General features: G+C 38.5%; 4 protein-coding genes across 7 annotated transcripts; 3 read left to right on the top strand and 1 right to left on the bottom strand.

Annotated features, from left to right (window-relative positions):
• Window positions 1-875: 875 nt before the first annotated feature.
• LOC18014670 (agamous-like MADS-box protein AGL97) lies at window positions 876-1682 on the top strand. Its single transcript, XM_006396821.1, has one exon. The coding sequence runs from the start codon at window positions 876-878 to the stop codon at window positions 1680-1682; it is 807 nt and encodes a 268-aa protein (XP_006396884.1).
• A 471-nt stretch (window positions 1683-2153) lies between these two features.
• LOC18014669 (serine racemase) lies at window positions 2154-4504 on the bottom strand. Of its 4 annotated transcripts, none has more exons than XM_006396820.2 (6): window positions 4351-4504; window positions 3703-3868; window positions 3507-3593; window positions 3181-3411; window positions 2648-2908; window positions 2154-2546 (listed from the first exon to the last, which is right to left on the bottom strand). In XM_006396820.2, exons 2-6 carry the CDS (start codon window positions 3864-3866, stop codon window positions 2297-2299), a joined length of 993 nt encoding a protein of 330 aa, XP_006396883.1. In that variant the 5' UTR covers window positions 3867-3868; window positions 4351-4504; the 3' UTR covers window positions 2154-2296. The 4 variants fall into 4 exon arrangements, with proteins under 4 accessions (XP_006396883.1, XP_024010531.1, XP_024010532.1 ...); XM_024154763.1 differs by having other exon boundaries at window positions 3703-3924; window positions 4351-4479; XM_024154764.1 differs by having other exon boundaries at window positions 3703-3877; window positions 4351-4479.
• Window positions 4505-6005: 1501 nt separating this feature from the next.
• On the top strand, window positions 6006-6812 carry LOC112085265. Its single transcript, XM_024154465.1, has 2 exons — window positions 6006-6099; window positions 6190-6812. Exons 1-2 carry the CDS (start codon window positions 6006-6008, stop codon window positions 6810-6812), a joined length of 717 nt encoding a protein of 238 aa, XP_024010233.1.
• Window positions 6813-12144: 5332 nt separating this feature from the next.
• Window positions 12145-13560, top strand: LOC18014677. The gene is made up of 6 exons (XM_024154464.1): window positions 12145-12204; window positions 12292-12387; window positions 12505-12651; window positions 12767-12910; window positions 13003-13146; window positions 13249-13560. The coding sequence occupies exons 1-6, from the start codon at window positions 12145-12147 to the stop codon at window positions 13558-13560; spliced, it is 903 nt and encodes a 300-aa protein (XP_024010232.1).
• Window positions 13561-14936: the final 1376 nt, after the last annotated feature.

Here is a 14936-nt window from a genome sequence, read left to right as displayed (position 1 = left end):
TATATACACGCACACACACACATCAGAACCATTAATCGTGGAGTCGTGGATAACATCAAATTTAAATATAACATGTTGTTTTCATTGGACGGAATAGTTTTCACTTTTCATGTGTGGTGAATAGAGTGCAGAGCAAGAAAATTTTGTAACCAAAACTTGACTTTGATACGTGATTCTTATTCATACAGAGCAAAGTTTCTCGAGAGAAGCCAATTGATAATTTCATCAACTTTATTTTCTTCGAGGGATAATCCAACTCAAGAATCCCTAATTAATATCTTCCCTAATTCTGGATCGCACGCAACTAGTTTCTTCATCCCAATCTCAACTTCTGTGTGTAGATTTAGGGTTTCGTAAGATTTTCAGATTATTAGAAAATCGTAAGGCTATCTAATCTTTGATCTTTCCTTTTTTAACTGAAAAAAAGGATTTCCATTTTTGTGTGTGTACGTAATCGATTTTCACAGTTCGTGAATAGAGCCAGGTAATACAAACGTATTTATGTTTAATTCTCTCTAAAAATTAGTTTTGCTTTAATTGGTTTAGCAATTAGCAATTAGGTAAACCGAAGAAATTGAACTTAAATTGGTTTGGTTTTGACTATGGTTTCGTAACGTTGTAATTTAACGCGGGGTTTTACTTTTATAATTGGTTTAATTAAACCGATATTGGTTTGATGTGGTATAACGTTGAAGCTAGGTTTCCTTTTTTGGTAGAGCATCATACCCTATAAACCTTCTATATATACACACAGAGAAGCCATCACTTGTCTGTTCCACACGGAAAACAAAATATTGCCTCCACAAAGGAAAAAACCTCTCTTCTCTCGTAACTGTGTCTCTGTTGTTGTGAAATTATTTAAGAAATTCGAAGATATGGTGAAAAGAGGCGGTAACAAGAGGAAGATTCCTATGGAGAAGATCACGAAGAAAGAATCACTCGCGACTGCTTTCACCAAAAGGAGTTACGGTCTTTTCAGTAAAGCCTCGCAACTCTGTCTTCTCTCCGACGCACAAATAGCCGTTTTAGCGACTCCTCCTTCTTCGCATTCACATGTCTCCTTCTTCTCCTTTGGCCACTCTTCCGTAGATTCTCTCGTCTCGGATTTTCTCAAGGGAAAGCGTCCTCTTCCTGTGGCTCGAGAAGAGACGAGGGAGGAAGACATTGGTGTCATCTTGGCTCGTAAAGATTTGGGTTTAGGGTTGTGGTGGGAGGACGAAGTTCTTGCCAAATCGGAGAATCCTCAAGAATTGAACGACGCTATGAAATCCATGTCGACTCTGTTGAGAAAATTCAAGGAGTTGCGTTCGGGAGAAGCTTTAAGATCAAACCCTAACTCGGATCAAACCCTAATTCCTCAATCTGACAACGAGAAGAGCGAGACGGATCAAACCCTAATTCCTCAAACCCTAATCCCTGATGATGATTTGCCTGCAAATTTCAACGAGAACACTGAAGAGCAGAGTAAGATAGTTGCGATTTGTGAAAGCTTTCGTGTTACGGAGGTGAAGAATAACATTAACAACAACAACGACGACAAGGATTTAACTGGAAGCTTGGACGTTGGGTACGATCAAGAAGTGGATATTGATCAGTTAATAGATTTCGACATGGCTTTTGATGCTTCAGCCTTCGATGATTGCCTTTTCGAGGGTACTCAGGAGAACACTACAGAGTTCTGATCATGTATAACCCTACCCACAACTATTATGTGTTCTGTTCATTTTGGTTAGAGATATGTATGTCTTTCTTATTGATGTAATGAAAGGGTTCTGTTTGACCTTGATCAATTATTCCATATTTTATGGAAATTGATCCAACTCAAACGGTTCATCTTCGGTGTAGATTAATGGTAAAAATCTGTTTTATGTTTTGCATTTGTAGTTTCAAATCCAGAAATCTTGTCTTTTATCAATTTAATGAGAACAAAAAAGGAAATATCTTTGATCAACTTATAGATGGTTGATCGTATCTTTCTACTAAATTTGGTAGCTAGCCAAAAAGATAAAGATAGTCATGGAATCAATGAGTATTACAGCAAAATCAGGTGAAATTTCGATTCTGTTCATAGAGTATAACCATCTAGCTGCAAGCCTGCAACTACTCTCAACCTGTCCTTTGCCACGCCTATTACACTTGGGAACAACAAGCGATAATGGATTTTTAACATGTACTCTGCAAATGTTTGATGATTTGGGTCTTACTTGCTTCAGATGTCAACAACAATCATATGAATGCAACACAGGTTTCTTGCAAGAACGTGATTCCCTTTACGGACAATTCTTATCTAAGATATTTAAGAACTCCTAAATGAATCCCATAGAGCTCCCAAATCAACATTACCTCCAGAGAGTACAATCCCTATGTTTTTGCAATCTTTCCAAGAAGGATTGCTACGGAAACTCTTTGATAAAACTGCTGCTAGTCCAATGGCACCACTTGGTTCCACAGAGACTTTCAGTATCTCGTAGCACATTCTCATGGCTTCTATTATCTCCCCATCTTCCAAAATCACCACATCATCTACCAGATCTCTCACTACCGGCCTGATTGAACAAAAACAAAATATTTTTAGATGGAATGATACAGATTGCAACATTTTATGTTCTATAACATGATTCCTCTACTAAGTAAGAATTAGATTTACCATGTTAAATCTCCTAGAGAAGCTCTAAGGCCATCAGCTATGGTATTGGTGACAGGTAAAGTGATGATTCTACCAGCAACCTTAGACTGAGCCGCATCATCAGCTCCTTTGGGTTCAGCGGCTATGATCCGGATGCTAGGCTTAATCGATTTGGCAGCAAGAGCCACACCAGAGATCAACCCACCCCCACTTATTGGCACAATTATAGTGTCAATCTCTTGGATTTTCTCTAGCAGTTCCAATGCAACTGTGCCTTGACCACTGTTCAAAGAATCATAACCCAAACTTTTAGTTGAAAATGACTTGGCAGTTGCAGCCATCACACTTTTATAGCAGAAAAGAACAGATAACCCATCCCAAATCATACTAATATGAATTTTTGCCCCAAAAAGATATAACATAATCTTTCAGAGGATTTACTACTCTGCTGTATTAAGAGTTATGCATAAGATTGAAATTTCTGTTTTTCTAGCCAAAAGAAAGCTCTAGAGTAACAGTAATTTGAAAAACCATTATCGAGAAAGCCACAATACCTTATAACACGTCCATCATTATATGGGTGGATGAGAACTGAACCTGTTTCCTGCAAAACTTTTGAAGCTACTTTCTCTCTAGAAGACATTGTTGATTCACTCCATATAACCTTACCACCATAACGGATCACATTATCAACTTTGCACTTTGGAGCACCTTTAGGTACAACGATATACGCAGGGATTCCATGAATCTTTGCAGCTAAAGACAACGCAGCAGCATGGTTGCCACTGTTATAACAAAACCAAACAGTAAATCAGTAAGGGACTACCAAGTGAATACAATAGAAAAACATCATCAAGTACCCAAATCACTAGTACAGAACCTGCTGTGTGTTACAACCCCTTTGGCTGCTTGTTCAGCATCAAGCGACAAAACAGCATTGCACGCCCCCCGGAATTTGAAAGCTCCACTTGTTTTTTCACAATAAACAGAAAAGGAAAAGTGATCAATAGTGAGGACAATGAGAGAAACTTCAGAGAGAAAAGCAACATTGATAGCTAATAAGTACCCTCACCTACCCTTTCTGAAAGCACTCGCACTTAAAGAACAAGCTTCTTCCGGAGATTGAATTCAACGATTCAGATGTTAACACCGGGGTTTTGTGAATAAACGGCTTGATACGCTCATGTGCTTCCTTTATGGAAGATATATCAGCAGCATATTTCTGTTCATTTGCTTCCATTTCTAAAGGAACTTCATTATCACAACATCAACTTCTAGCTTATCAAGAAGACCATATCCTGATTCATGCTTAATATTTGTATAAACATTGTACCCACCAATGATTCTTCCTAGATAGTTACAAAAATGTTAACTTTACTCAATTTTACATAAAATCAGCAGCCTATTTGTGTCTCTTTTCCTTCCATTTCTAAAGGAAAACATTCAAAGGAACTTCATTTATCACAGCATCAACTTCTTGCTTATCGAAAACACCATAACCTCATTCATCCAAACTTACTTCAAATTTGTTAACTTTATACTCAGTTGAATGACCTTTACAAGCTAAAACATTTCGAGTCAGCATTACATTGCACTTTTCAATTTACAGTTTCGATTGTAAACCATAAGCATCAGAAGAAGACAAAAAAATGAAAACTTTGCGCTAAACAATACGAAGAGACTTCTATACCCAACATTAAAGAAACTGGAACAAAGAAATTTACCTGATTTCACAAATGAGGGGTTTGGGTTTAACCCTCTTTAGGATTGGGAATTGTGGATTCCAGAGAACATAGACGTCTCTTTCAGAAAGCAGTCACCGGAAAACACAGCACGATGTTGTGGTACTAAATTAAAGAGCGTTGCGCTGTTTTCATACAGAAAAACGTTGTGCATACTTTGTATATATAAATAAAACTGTCACATGTTTTCTATATAGTTAGTGTTAAAGAAAGTAAATTAGGTGGACTTCCACCTAGAGATGTCAAACGGGTCAATCCGCGTCCAAATAATCCAAACTCATGCGGTTTAATTTTTTTTTGGGTCTGGTGGGCTGATCCATCATAAGCTGCGGTCCCAAATTGATGTGTCCAAGTCCGACCCGCCTATATTCTGCGGTTTTGTAGGCTGGCTTACGGATTCATACTTTCTTCTTCATCTTAAAGTTTTTATGACATTTAGATTTATAATACCAGAAAATTTGCAAGAGGAGAATAAATCACAATATGCATAAGAAACAAAACTAAAGAAAATTCTTGTCTAAGTAAATTCGATGAACAAACAAATGAATTCGATAAACTTATTATACAAAACTCCTAACCCAAGGATACCATAAGATTTGAAAAATCAATTTAACTGTAAAAATAGACACTTAGTTTTGAAAAGCAAATAAATGAATTACAAATAATGATACACATAAAAACTGGTAATTTAAGCTAAATAACCATCAAGATACAAGCAACAAGACATTCACATATAGATATATATATATATATATATATATATATTATATATAAAAAAGATGAACAAAGCTTATTTGTTAGTCCAGCATACAAACAAATGTGATTTTCAAGCAAAACTATTTATTGTCAATTCAAGATTTAAGAGATTCTAAATTACCTTTGTATCGCTGCGGACAAAATAAAAACCACGTCCGTGATATAGTCGATGAGCAAAACCAACAAAAAAAACAAACTTATGACATTAAACTGAAATTAATTAAAACTCTAAAAAAAATACTAGTTTTTAGCTGGGAAGACAATGATCAGATTTTCTCCCAAATTCAAAAATCCAATCACAGAATCTGAATCAAATCGAATATAAAACACATACCAGTTTGATGATTCCTTGATCTCATTGAAATGAAGCTATCACAAAGCCCAATAGCTGAATTGTATGACTCCACTAGGCTTCGATTCACTCCATGAAACTACTGCTTCGAAATCCGCCAATCAAAAATGACAAAATACTTCACTTTTCGAAGTTTACAAGAAAACATCAAATTTTACGGGTTGGCCCGCAAACCCGCGAATCCGCTTTGACCCGATCCGCAAAAGCCCAACTTCCACGTGGGTTTAGACCGCAAAACCCGCTTTTTATTTGGACAAATTTTATGGAGCCCAAGCCCGCACCGCTGTGGTTTTACTTGGGCCGAACCCGCGGATTAGAGCCCAATTTGACACCTCTACTTCCACCATGGCGATTAGACTTTAACTATGGTAGAATTCAACGATGTAAGCCGCTTAAACAATGCATAAATTATAGGGGCCTAGAAAAAAAAATATTTTAAATTAAGTTTTCGATAATTTAAAAAAAAATTGTTCACGCAATTGTTAATGGGATTTGGAGTAAGCAGTTTCTGAATGTTTCAATAACTAAAATGGATGGAAATGCTTTTTTGTTCAGAATCCCAAACGCTGCCAGCCTGCCACTCGAGCTCGGGTTCTTGCTCAACGCCTCTGGAATATTGAAAGGCAGACCATGCTTGTAGTTGACTGGGAACTAGGATTTGTCCCGATGAATCCAGAAATGTTCCCCTTCAGTTTTTCAATGTTCCACTCAAGCTGGTGACCTCAAATTTCTGCACCTTTCAACTGCGAATAAAACAAACTTGGAGGTGGCTAAGGTCTTCACCATCATCGATCCGAGAAAACCGCTGCCGGAGGTAGTGAACGTGCGGTTCCAGTCGGGTGAGGTTTGGAGAGTAAACGTTGCTAGCCCTTGGATGCCTCAAGTTTGTTCTCACTGCAAAGAAATAGGGCATAGCATTAAGAGATGTAAGAAAGCGCCTCCCACATACTCTATCTGTAAATCCTCTGCTCATTCTGATGAGAAGTGCACGAGATCGAAATCAAAGCAGAAGAGTTTTAAGGGAAAAGCATCGGTAGAAGCTTTGCAAGGTCAGTACATTGCCGTTTCAAAGAAGCTTGATAAGCCAGCCTCTGCTCCTCTACAAAAGGACAGCGGCAATGCTAAGAGTGGAAAAGAGTCATATTTCAACCAGTCTCTTGTTGGTGAATCGAGTGCAATGAGCACTGTTGTTGTTGAGGAAGCTTCGAGAGTGGAGAAAGCTAATGGAAAGGGGATTATGCTCTCTTTCTTGGAGGCTGAACCAGAATCTTCTGATGTGGAATCAACTGATTCAGAGGAAGGAGAATTGAGAGATAAAGAAGATGATTTTATTTGAAGTGCTGTCTAGAAGGAAGCAAAGGAATAATCGGGATAAGGGTCCCAAAAAACACTGATTTTTTTTTGTGTGTATAAGACTTTTTTGGCTGGAACGTGGGTGGTTTTAATAAGAATAGCCACCGCACTGGGTTTAAGAAATGGTTCAAGCAGAAAAATCCACTTTTTGGTAGTCTTATGGAGACTCACGTCAAGCAGGCTAAGCAGAGGAAGTTCATCAATTCTATTCTTCCTGGCTGGCAATTCAACGATAACTACGGCTTTTCAGATTTAGGTAAAATTTGGGTTTTATGGCACCCTAGTGTTAAAATCACTATTCTATCAAAGTCTCTTCAAATGGTGGCCTGTGGGGTCAAGCTTCCTGAGTACACAAGCAAGTTCATAGTATGCTCTGTGTATGCTTCTAATAATGAGGAGATGAGAAAGCAGCTTTGATAGGAGATTGTTCAGCTTTCTGCAAATCCAAGTGTCTCTGGTAAATCCTGGGCTGTAATTGGTGATTTCAATCAGACCTTGTACCCCTCTGAACATTCCCCTTCTCCTGGTGGAAATGTGGATACGCCGACTAGAGACTTCTGTGAAGCTCTCCTAGATGCCTCGCTTGAGGATTTAACTTACAGAGGTTGTCTGTTCACCTGGTGGAATAAGAGGGCTCTGAACCCTGTGGCTAAAAAGCTTGATAGGATCCTGGTAAATGTCTTGTGGCATATACAGTTCTCCTCTTCTTTTGGGGTTTTTGGTACGCCTGATTTCTCAGATCACACCTCTTGTGGTGTCGTCTTATACCCTGCTCACTGATGCGAGCTAGGGTTGATGTCGCAAAAGAAGTTTTAAATTTGTAAACCCTAGTGTCTGCAAGTGTACAGTCGTGTGTTGTAGTACTTAGGATACATGGAGAGTTGTCTTTTCTGCAAAAACTTCAAACTGGATTAGTAATCGAAGTCAAAGACCAATGGAGTTTTTTTGTAGGGTTTTGGGGTCACGATTTCTACTAAGCTAAACAAGAAATAAAAATAGATCAAAACAAAGATGAAAAACGTGCAGGGTATTAGAGTTCATCTTTAGGGTTCATGATCTATGACACAAAGAATCTAGGTAAGGATTTTCTATGATTCTGAAACTAGGATATACACTTATAAGATTAGCCAACTCTCGTCACCCTAATCATCTAATAACTTAATCTCGGAAATTAACTCTCGCTCATGCCGGAATAAGATCATGCATTTCAGATCGGAATCTATCTCGGCTTACGTATCCTCCATAGGTAGCTTTCGTCTCGACGGTGACGTCCATAAGATCCAGTTCAGATTACCCATATACAACACTCTCATGGCTCGGATTTAACCTTAGATCGGATACTGGTTAGCTACTCCAGCATACAGCATTAAGAACAGGATGAATGGGAGAATTATTTAAAATCAAAATCCTTTAATCTAAAAAACCTAGATGTCATCGGTCATGGGGTCCCTTTCGATGGCCCTCTTACCCAACAAGGTAACTACTCAGACATGGCTGAGCTTGACAACATCATCATTGGTTTTGAAACAGAAAAGCAGTAAAGTAAATTAGATTGCATAAACTGAATAGTTTGATAAAAAAAAAAAGAACAAAAGTTCTAAGAGAAAAATATATATCTCCCTGACTAAACCTAAGAAACAAAAGTTGGGTGCCTCCCTATCAAGGGAAAAGGAGCACACACAAAATTAGGTCTTCTAAAATACATATTTATAGGTCTCCACAGGGCTGGCCCAATGGGTGTTGCTGCCTAAAGCAAAAAAAAAAAAGTATTTGAGCCCATTATTAAAAAATTACAAAATATACCATCATCTAGTCTCGAACCCATGTACTAGTGGTTTACTAATCGATGTTTTGACACTGCACTTCAACACAATTTCAGATTTTGATGCCCTAAATTGTTATATATTTGTTGACGCCCTAAAGCAAGGGCTTTACCTGATTTAGCTACGGGCTGGCCCTGGGTCTCTAAGTATTTCTGGTCGTTTTTAGGGCTTTCTTTGAAGAGAGAATGAGTTGGGCTTGAAAACGGGTCATTAGACCAAAAATGGATTTGTCGCAGAATTGGGCTTTCCATGGCTGGTAAATATGAGTTCACCGTGGGTGGAGGCTCTGAGGCGTGGCCAGGATGGTGTTCACCGCGGTCACGAGCTCCTGAACCGCGGTGGTTGGCCTATGATGTCCAAACTTCATTCCTTCTCTTGCTTCTTTTGCGAGACTGCAGAACATGTCTTCAGTAAATTGAAAATAACCTATGACCCAACCGTTGGATTGCGTCCAATTCAATTTCATTAGAAAGCCGGTTGTCTCCTCTATCTTGTGTCCAAATATGAGCTTGATCAGACAGTGAGAAAGTCTTCATCGGATGTGAAACTTCTGACAGTACGAAATTGGGCAAAAGTGGATTTTTGTCTAATTTGCATTGTTTTTGTCTCAGAAACCTGAAAAATCTTTTAAATTTCCAGAACATGAAAAACACTTATAAAACCTTTAAAACTGATTGAAAACACATGCATAAGATACTGAAAGCGATCCATGAATATGGTCAAAATCATTTGTTATCACTCACCAACGTTAGAAGAAGCCATTTAAGTTTCTAAATTTTCTTCTGCAAAGTGGTGACTTTTTGGATGTGGTGGAGAACCATTGGGTTTCTCATAAGGTGGTGGGATCTGCCATGTTTCTTGTTTCCCAGAAGTTGAAAGCTCTGAAGAATCCGATCAGGTCCTATAGCAAAGCAAACTTCTCTAATCTGGAGAAAAGAACAGAGGAGGCCCATGAGTTTGTTATTGCTAGTCAGGAGAACATGCTTCGTGATCCCACATCTTCTAATGCTGCTTTGGAACTTGAAGCAACCCGAAAATGGCAGATACTTAGTAGAGCAGAAGAGGCGTTTCTTTTCCAAAAATCCAGAATCACTTGGATTAAAGAAGGAGATTGCGGTTCTGCTTATTTTCAGAGAATGATGTCGGCGAGGTCATCTTCTAACCACATTCACTCTCTTGAAGACTCAGATGGATTCATCTATGAATCCCAGCAGGACATTTAAAGCCACTGTATTAATTACTATGAGGACCTTTTGTGGGGGGGGGGGGGGGGCGAGGTGAGTCCCTCTATTTTCACTCAGGAGGACATATCTAATCTCTTGGATTTTGAATGTTATCAGATCCAAAGAGCCAATCTGGAGAAGGAGTTCTCAGAGTTGGAAATTAAAAACGTCTTCTTCTCTCTGCCTGCGAACAAGACCTGTGGGCCAGATGGCTTCTCTGTGGAGTTTTTCACTGGGTGCTAGAGCATTGTTGGCCCAGAAGTGACTGAAGCCGTCGGTGAATTCTTCAAGTCGGGTAGAATGTTAAGACAATGGAATTCTCTAGTTCTCATCCCAAAGGTGTTAAATGTGGCCAAGCTTTCTGACTTCAGGCCAATCTCCTGTCTAAACTTATTGCTTCGAGATTGCAGCATTTGCTTGATGTGGTAATATCGCATAATCAGTCTGCTTTTATGTCTGGGAGGCTCCTAGCTGAAAATGTTTTGCTCGCTACGGAGATTGTAAATGGTTATAGTTGGAAATATATTGAGCCTCGTGCAATGCTTAAAGTTGACCTCTGTAAAGCGTTTTATTCGGTGAGATGGGATTTCGTTCTTACAATGCTTAGAGGCCTTAACATTCTAGAAAAGTTTGTGAACTGGATCTCAGAGTGTATCTCCACTCCCTGGTTCTCAGTGTCAATTAATGGGCAATCCAGTGGTTTCTTTAGAAGCTCCCTGGCTCCGTTTTCTCTATACCTTTTCGTGCTAGCTATGGAAATTTTCTCGAGGCTGCTTCACTCCCGCTTTGAATCATGTTACATCAACTATCACCCAAACACCGAGTTTTTGAAGATTTCTCATTTGATGTTTGCGGATGATGTGATGATTTTTTTCATTGGTAGCAGCTCATCTTTACATGGTATTAGTTAAACTCTGGATGACTTCGCTAGTTGGTCTGGTCATCAAACTATACCGATCCAAACCCAAAAAATACCAAACCGAACGTGATCCAAATTTTTAAAATACCTAATCGATACCTAAGTGCCTGAACCTGAACTAACTGAAATCTGAAATACCCAGCCTGAACCCGAGGATTCGAATACACCCCTAGGTGGAACTATGGTTCAAACAAGATATTTCACGTTGTGCCTTCATTGCATGGTCGGCAGTGCACAACCACCTCTAATGGTTATGGAATGCAAGCTTGGAGACAACACCGTAGTTGTCTATTGTGTGGAGAATCAGCAAAACGAAGGTTCACCTTTTTTTTTGTTTAATTTTCCTACATTTTTATGGTACGATCTAAGGTTGTGGGAATTATACTTGGACATGAAGTTGATCCTAACTGGTTGGAAACTCTCATCTTCCTCTACACTAGTTTTGCCAATGAAATGTGCAAGCATAATCTTCCACTGCCTCGCTTACTAAGTGTCGATGTATCAAATTTGACGAGTGAAGAACACGCGATTTCATTGTTATGGTTAGAAACTTCCTCATCCCCTTGCCCGTGAGATTAAATGAATGATTCACGTATGGACATCCTATATTCGTTATCGTGACAACTCGAAACTTTACAAGTTGATAATGGAGGTTTGCTTCTCAAGTGCAAAATCCAACTGTTATTGTTTAGGAAATATTTTTTTAAGCTCTGTTTTACTTCATTTTTTATTTCTTTGACTTTTTGTTCTTGGTTACACTTGTAGATATTTAGTCCTATTTAATAAATATCACATTCAAACAAAAAACAAATAAAAAACATCATGTTAGGTGTAGGATTTAGTTTATAGGGTTCAGAAATAATTTTTATAATCCAATTAACATACACTAATGCGCCTAGAGTTCACCTACTATACCCACGGGCCACGGCGAACTACTTAAATCTGCTAAGGAAAGTAATTAACACAGATTAAACCTGTGAAAAAAATGTAACAAAATTTTAGGACAAACGGAGATAGGACAAAAGCTATATAATGATCATACATTCCTAAATTTTCTCAGATACAAATCAGACATATATAGATGAATTTTGTTTCCGTGAAAAGGAAGCTTCATTAATCTATCGACTTTCAATATCTTCTTTCTTCAGGTAGCAAGCTCTCGCTTGTACGTCAAGAACTCACGAGAATGGAGCTTCCCACTTCTTTGTTTCAGATAACGTACACTATTCTTTTGATTATCATATTGTATCTTGTCTAAATTTAGCTTTTATCTAAGGTTCTTCCAACCATAATATATTCAAGATTGGATCGTCATAATTTATCTCTTGTTCTGATTATGTACTTAGCATAATGAGTGTATTTCCTGGATTTGGTGGGTGGATCAATCAGAACATGCAACAGCCTCTTAAGGTCAGTTTTCATTTCCATCGATCAATAAAACCGATTAATTATACATTATACAAATTATACCATGATTCTGTTTGTTTTTGTACGTAGGCCGAGTCCAAGAGACATGAGAATGTTAAATCTAATTCAGATACTAATAATCCGGAACCATGGTATGAGGATCCTGATGAGGACCCTGAGTCGAAGGTAATAACAAATCAAGAAAAAATATAATTTTTTTACTATATCGGTTAATTGTTAAATTAGATTTTTGTTTTTGTTTTTTTTTATGATATTAAAATTAGATTATGTTTGTTGTATTAGGCCGCGGCCAAGAAACATGGGGATGTTAAATCTAGGACATTATATTCGGTAGATCCTAAATATTTTGATTTAGCTGAGCTGAAGAGACAAGCAAGAGTTTGGACAAATGCAAACAACAAGCAGCCATGGTATGATGCTCCGGCTAAGGTGAAGGTAAATATAGCAAATCATCAAACAAAATACCAATATTTTTTTATTTAATTATATGAGTTGCTAGAATTATGAAAAGAAGTTGTTAAAACTTTCTAACATTTTTTTAAAGGTGAAAACAAAAAATGGTCTTTGCCATTTGAACATAGAATTCACATTAGGATTATTTCCTCAAGGAGCCTATGAGATGCTCACTAATCCAAGAAACATATCATTCTTCAGTCCATTCGACAACGATCACTCTAGCCAGCGTCTGGTTTGTTTTTTTTCTTTCTCATATGTATGATTGAAATTGAGTATGAATTATTCCAAAAAACTTGAGAGTGTGTGGTCTTTTTTCTTATAAAGGAAAACAAATCAACAAAGGTTTTGAAGAAGGATGGACCAAGGCAGATCACAAAGGTGGGGAAAGCTTTGAGATGGAAGCTCCTTTGGTGGTCTGGAACTATCCCGATACATCTAATCATCGATGAAAACCATCAAAATCTTACGGTGACATACCTTATCTATATCCCTCACAAGAATCAATTTTTTTTTTTTGTTGGGTTCGATTTTGAGTGAACTAAATTTTGATTTTGATCATCTCTTGATTAGGCAAAATATAAAAAAGAGAAGATGATGTACATGAAAGTGTTGGAGGGTAGCTGGAAAGTTGAGCCACTATACATAGATGCAGACCGCTTGTGCAAGCACATTGACCCCAAGAATCAACAAGAGTACAAAAAATGTAGCGGAGGACAAGGAAGGATTGCATCGAAGGTGACAATGGAGGAGATCTTTGAGCCTTCTCCTCTTCTTAATTTACCACCGGTTTCTTGGATCATGCGTGCGATCGTCATCAAAACCACCAAGATTTTGCTGGAAGATCTTAGACATTTTGTTATCGATGACATGAAGAATAGTTGAAACGGCCCAAGTCCGGTATCGGTATGGACCGGTTATACTGTGGTGGTACTATCGAACCACTTTGATTATACTGTATATGGTTATCAGGTTATAAAGTCACTTTGTTATACAGGTACTCCGAATACGGGAAAAAAGAAAAGAAAAATGAACAAAAGCTCGTCTGTTTCAGATTAATATAGCTTCATCACAAAAATGTTAATCAAGTAACAAAAGCTAGCTCTTGAGCGAGGCGAAGTGTTTTTAATGTTTCAAGAAGATCACCCAATCGCGTCAGCAATGACGAGGCGTTTCCGTTGTTGGGAACAGCGCCGAGCCGTGTTTACAACAATGAGGCGTGTCTATGACTTCAGATAATACCGAGCCGTGAAGAAATGGCAAAGTTCCTGAGGCTCACTGGTCTTGTACTTCGTGTGTGGTTGTTTGAGTGTTTTTTTGTTTAGAATAATAACGGCGAGGCAATTTTTTACGAGATTTTCCGAGCCGTTCTACATTAATGACGAGGCGTTTTTATTCAAGATAATGTCGAGCCGACAAGGTCAGATGATATCTAGACGACGTGGCGAGTTAGTGCTTAGACGATGAGGCGAGGTGATGCCTAGGAGAAAAGGCAAGATAATGCTTAGGTGACAAGGTAAGATGATGCCTAGATGACAAGGCAAGATGATGCCTAAGCGGTAATGCAAGATGATGCCTAGACGACGAGGCAAGATGATTCTTAGGCGACGAGGCAAGATGGTGCGTAGGCGACGAGCCGAGATAATGCCTAGGCAACAAGCCGAGATAATGCCTAGGTGACGAGGTAAGATGATGCCTAGGCAACGAGCCGAGATCTTCTTCATTAACGTGGTTAGCATGCTCTTTATCTCGTCCTGAGCTTCGGTTGTTGTTGCCGGTTTTTCTGGGGGTGCATTCTTCTCCATGCTGTTGTTGCTATTGTTGTTGTTGTTCTCGTCATCGAGGTGTTTTTCGCCATACTCTTTGGATCTTAGAGTCTTGTCAATTTTCAAGTAAGAAGATTTCGATTCCCCACAGATGGCGCCAAATTTTGTGAGCCAAAATTCGTACAATCAAAACTTGTAAAGAAACTTAAAGGGATCAAAAATTTCTAGGGTTTAGCGCAAGAACATAAAGATCAAAATAAGATTTTTATTGCTGCGAAAGTGTTTAGTCTTATTGCTTAGGGTTGCCAAAGTTACATAATGAGATGCATATATTGACTATTTATGCAGAATCAATAAACCGCCTAGCCGAGAATCTTGGGAGAGATTCTCGAAGATTTTCCTTATCGCCTTGCACAGTCGTCTTCTTATAACCTAGGGTTTTGTGTGGGCTTCAATCTCGCGGTTAGGCATGTTAACCCCTGGAGATCATCCGGC

This window comes from Eutrema salsugineum, unplaced genomic scaffold (assembly GCF_000478725.1).
Source record: "Eutrema salsugineum unplaced genomic scaffold, Eutsalg1_0 scaffold_3, whole genome shotgun sequence".
NCBI classification, from domain to species: Eukaryota; Viridiplantae; Streptophyta; class Magnoliopsida; order Brassicales; family Brassicaceae; genus Eutrema; species Eutrema salsugineum.
Note: the sequence above shows the minus strand (reverse complement) of the source record. Positions and strands in the feature narration are given on the sequence as shown.

Bases quoted from the DNA above. Each gene is read 5' to 3' on its own strand.
- LOC18014670 (XM_006396821.1), top strand. From the start codon at position 876: ATGGTGAAAAGAGGCGGTAACAAGAGGAAGATTCCTATGGAGAAGATC.
- LOC18014669 (XM_006396820.2), bottom strand. From the start codon at position 3,866: ATGGAAGCAAATGAACAGAAATATGCTGCTGATATATCTTCCATAAAG. The intron at 3,412-3,506 runs GTTCTGTACTAG...TTGTTATAACAG, and splicing joins GGGGTTGTAACACACAGCAG to TGGCAACCATGCTGCTGCGT. The intron at 2,547-2,647 runs GTAAATCTAATT...TTGTTCAATCAG, and splicing joins TCTCTAGGAGATTTAACATG to GCCGGTAGTGAGAGATCTGG.
- LOC112085265 (XM_024154465.1), top strand. From the start codon at position 6,006: ATGGATGGAAATGCTTTTTTGTTCAGAATCCCAAACGCTGCCAGCCTG. The intron at 6,100-6,189 runs GCAGACCATGCT...GTTCCACTCAAG, and splicing joins CGCCTCTGGAATATTGAAAG to CTGGTGACCTCAAATTTCTG.
- LOC18014677 (XM_024154464.1), top strand. From the start codon at position 12,145: ATGAGTGTATTTCCTGGATTTGGTGGGTGGATCAATCAGAACATGCAA. The intron at 12,652-12,766 runs GTGAAGGTAAAT...ATTTTTTTAAAG, and splicing joins GGTATGATGCTCCGGCTAAG to GTGAAAACAAAAAATGGTCT. The intron at 12,911-13,002 runs GTTTGTTTTTTT...TTTCTTATAAAG, and splicing joins ATCACTCTAGCCAGCGTCTG to GAAAACAAATCAACAAAGGT.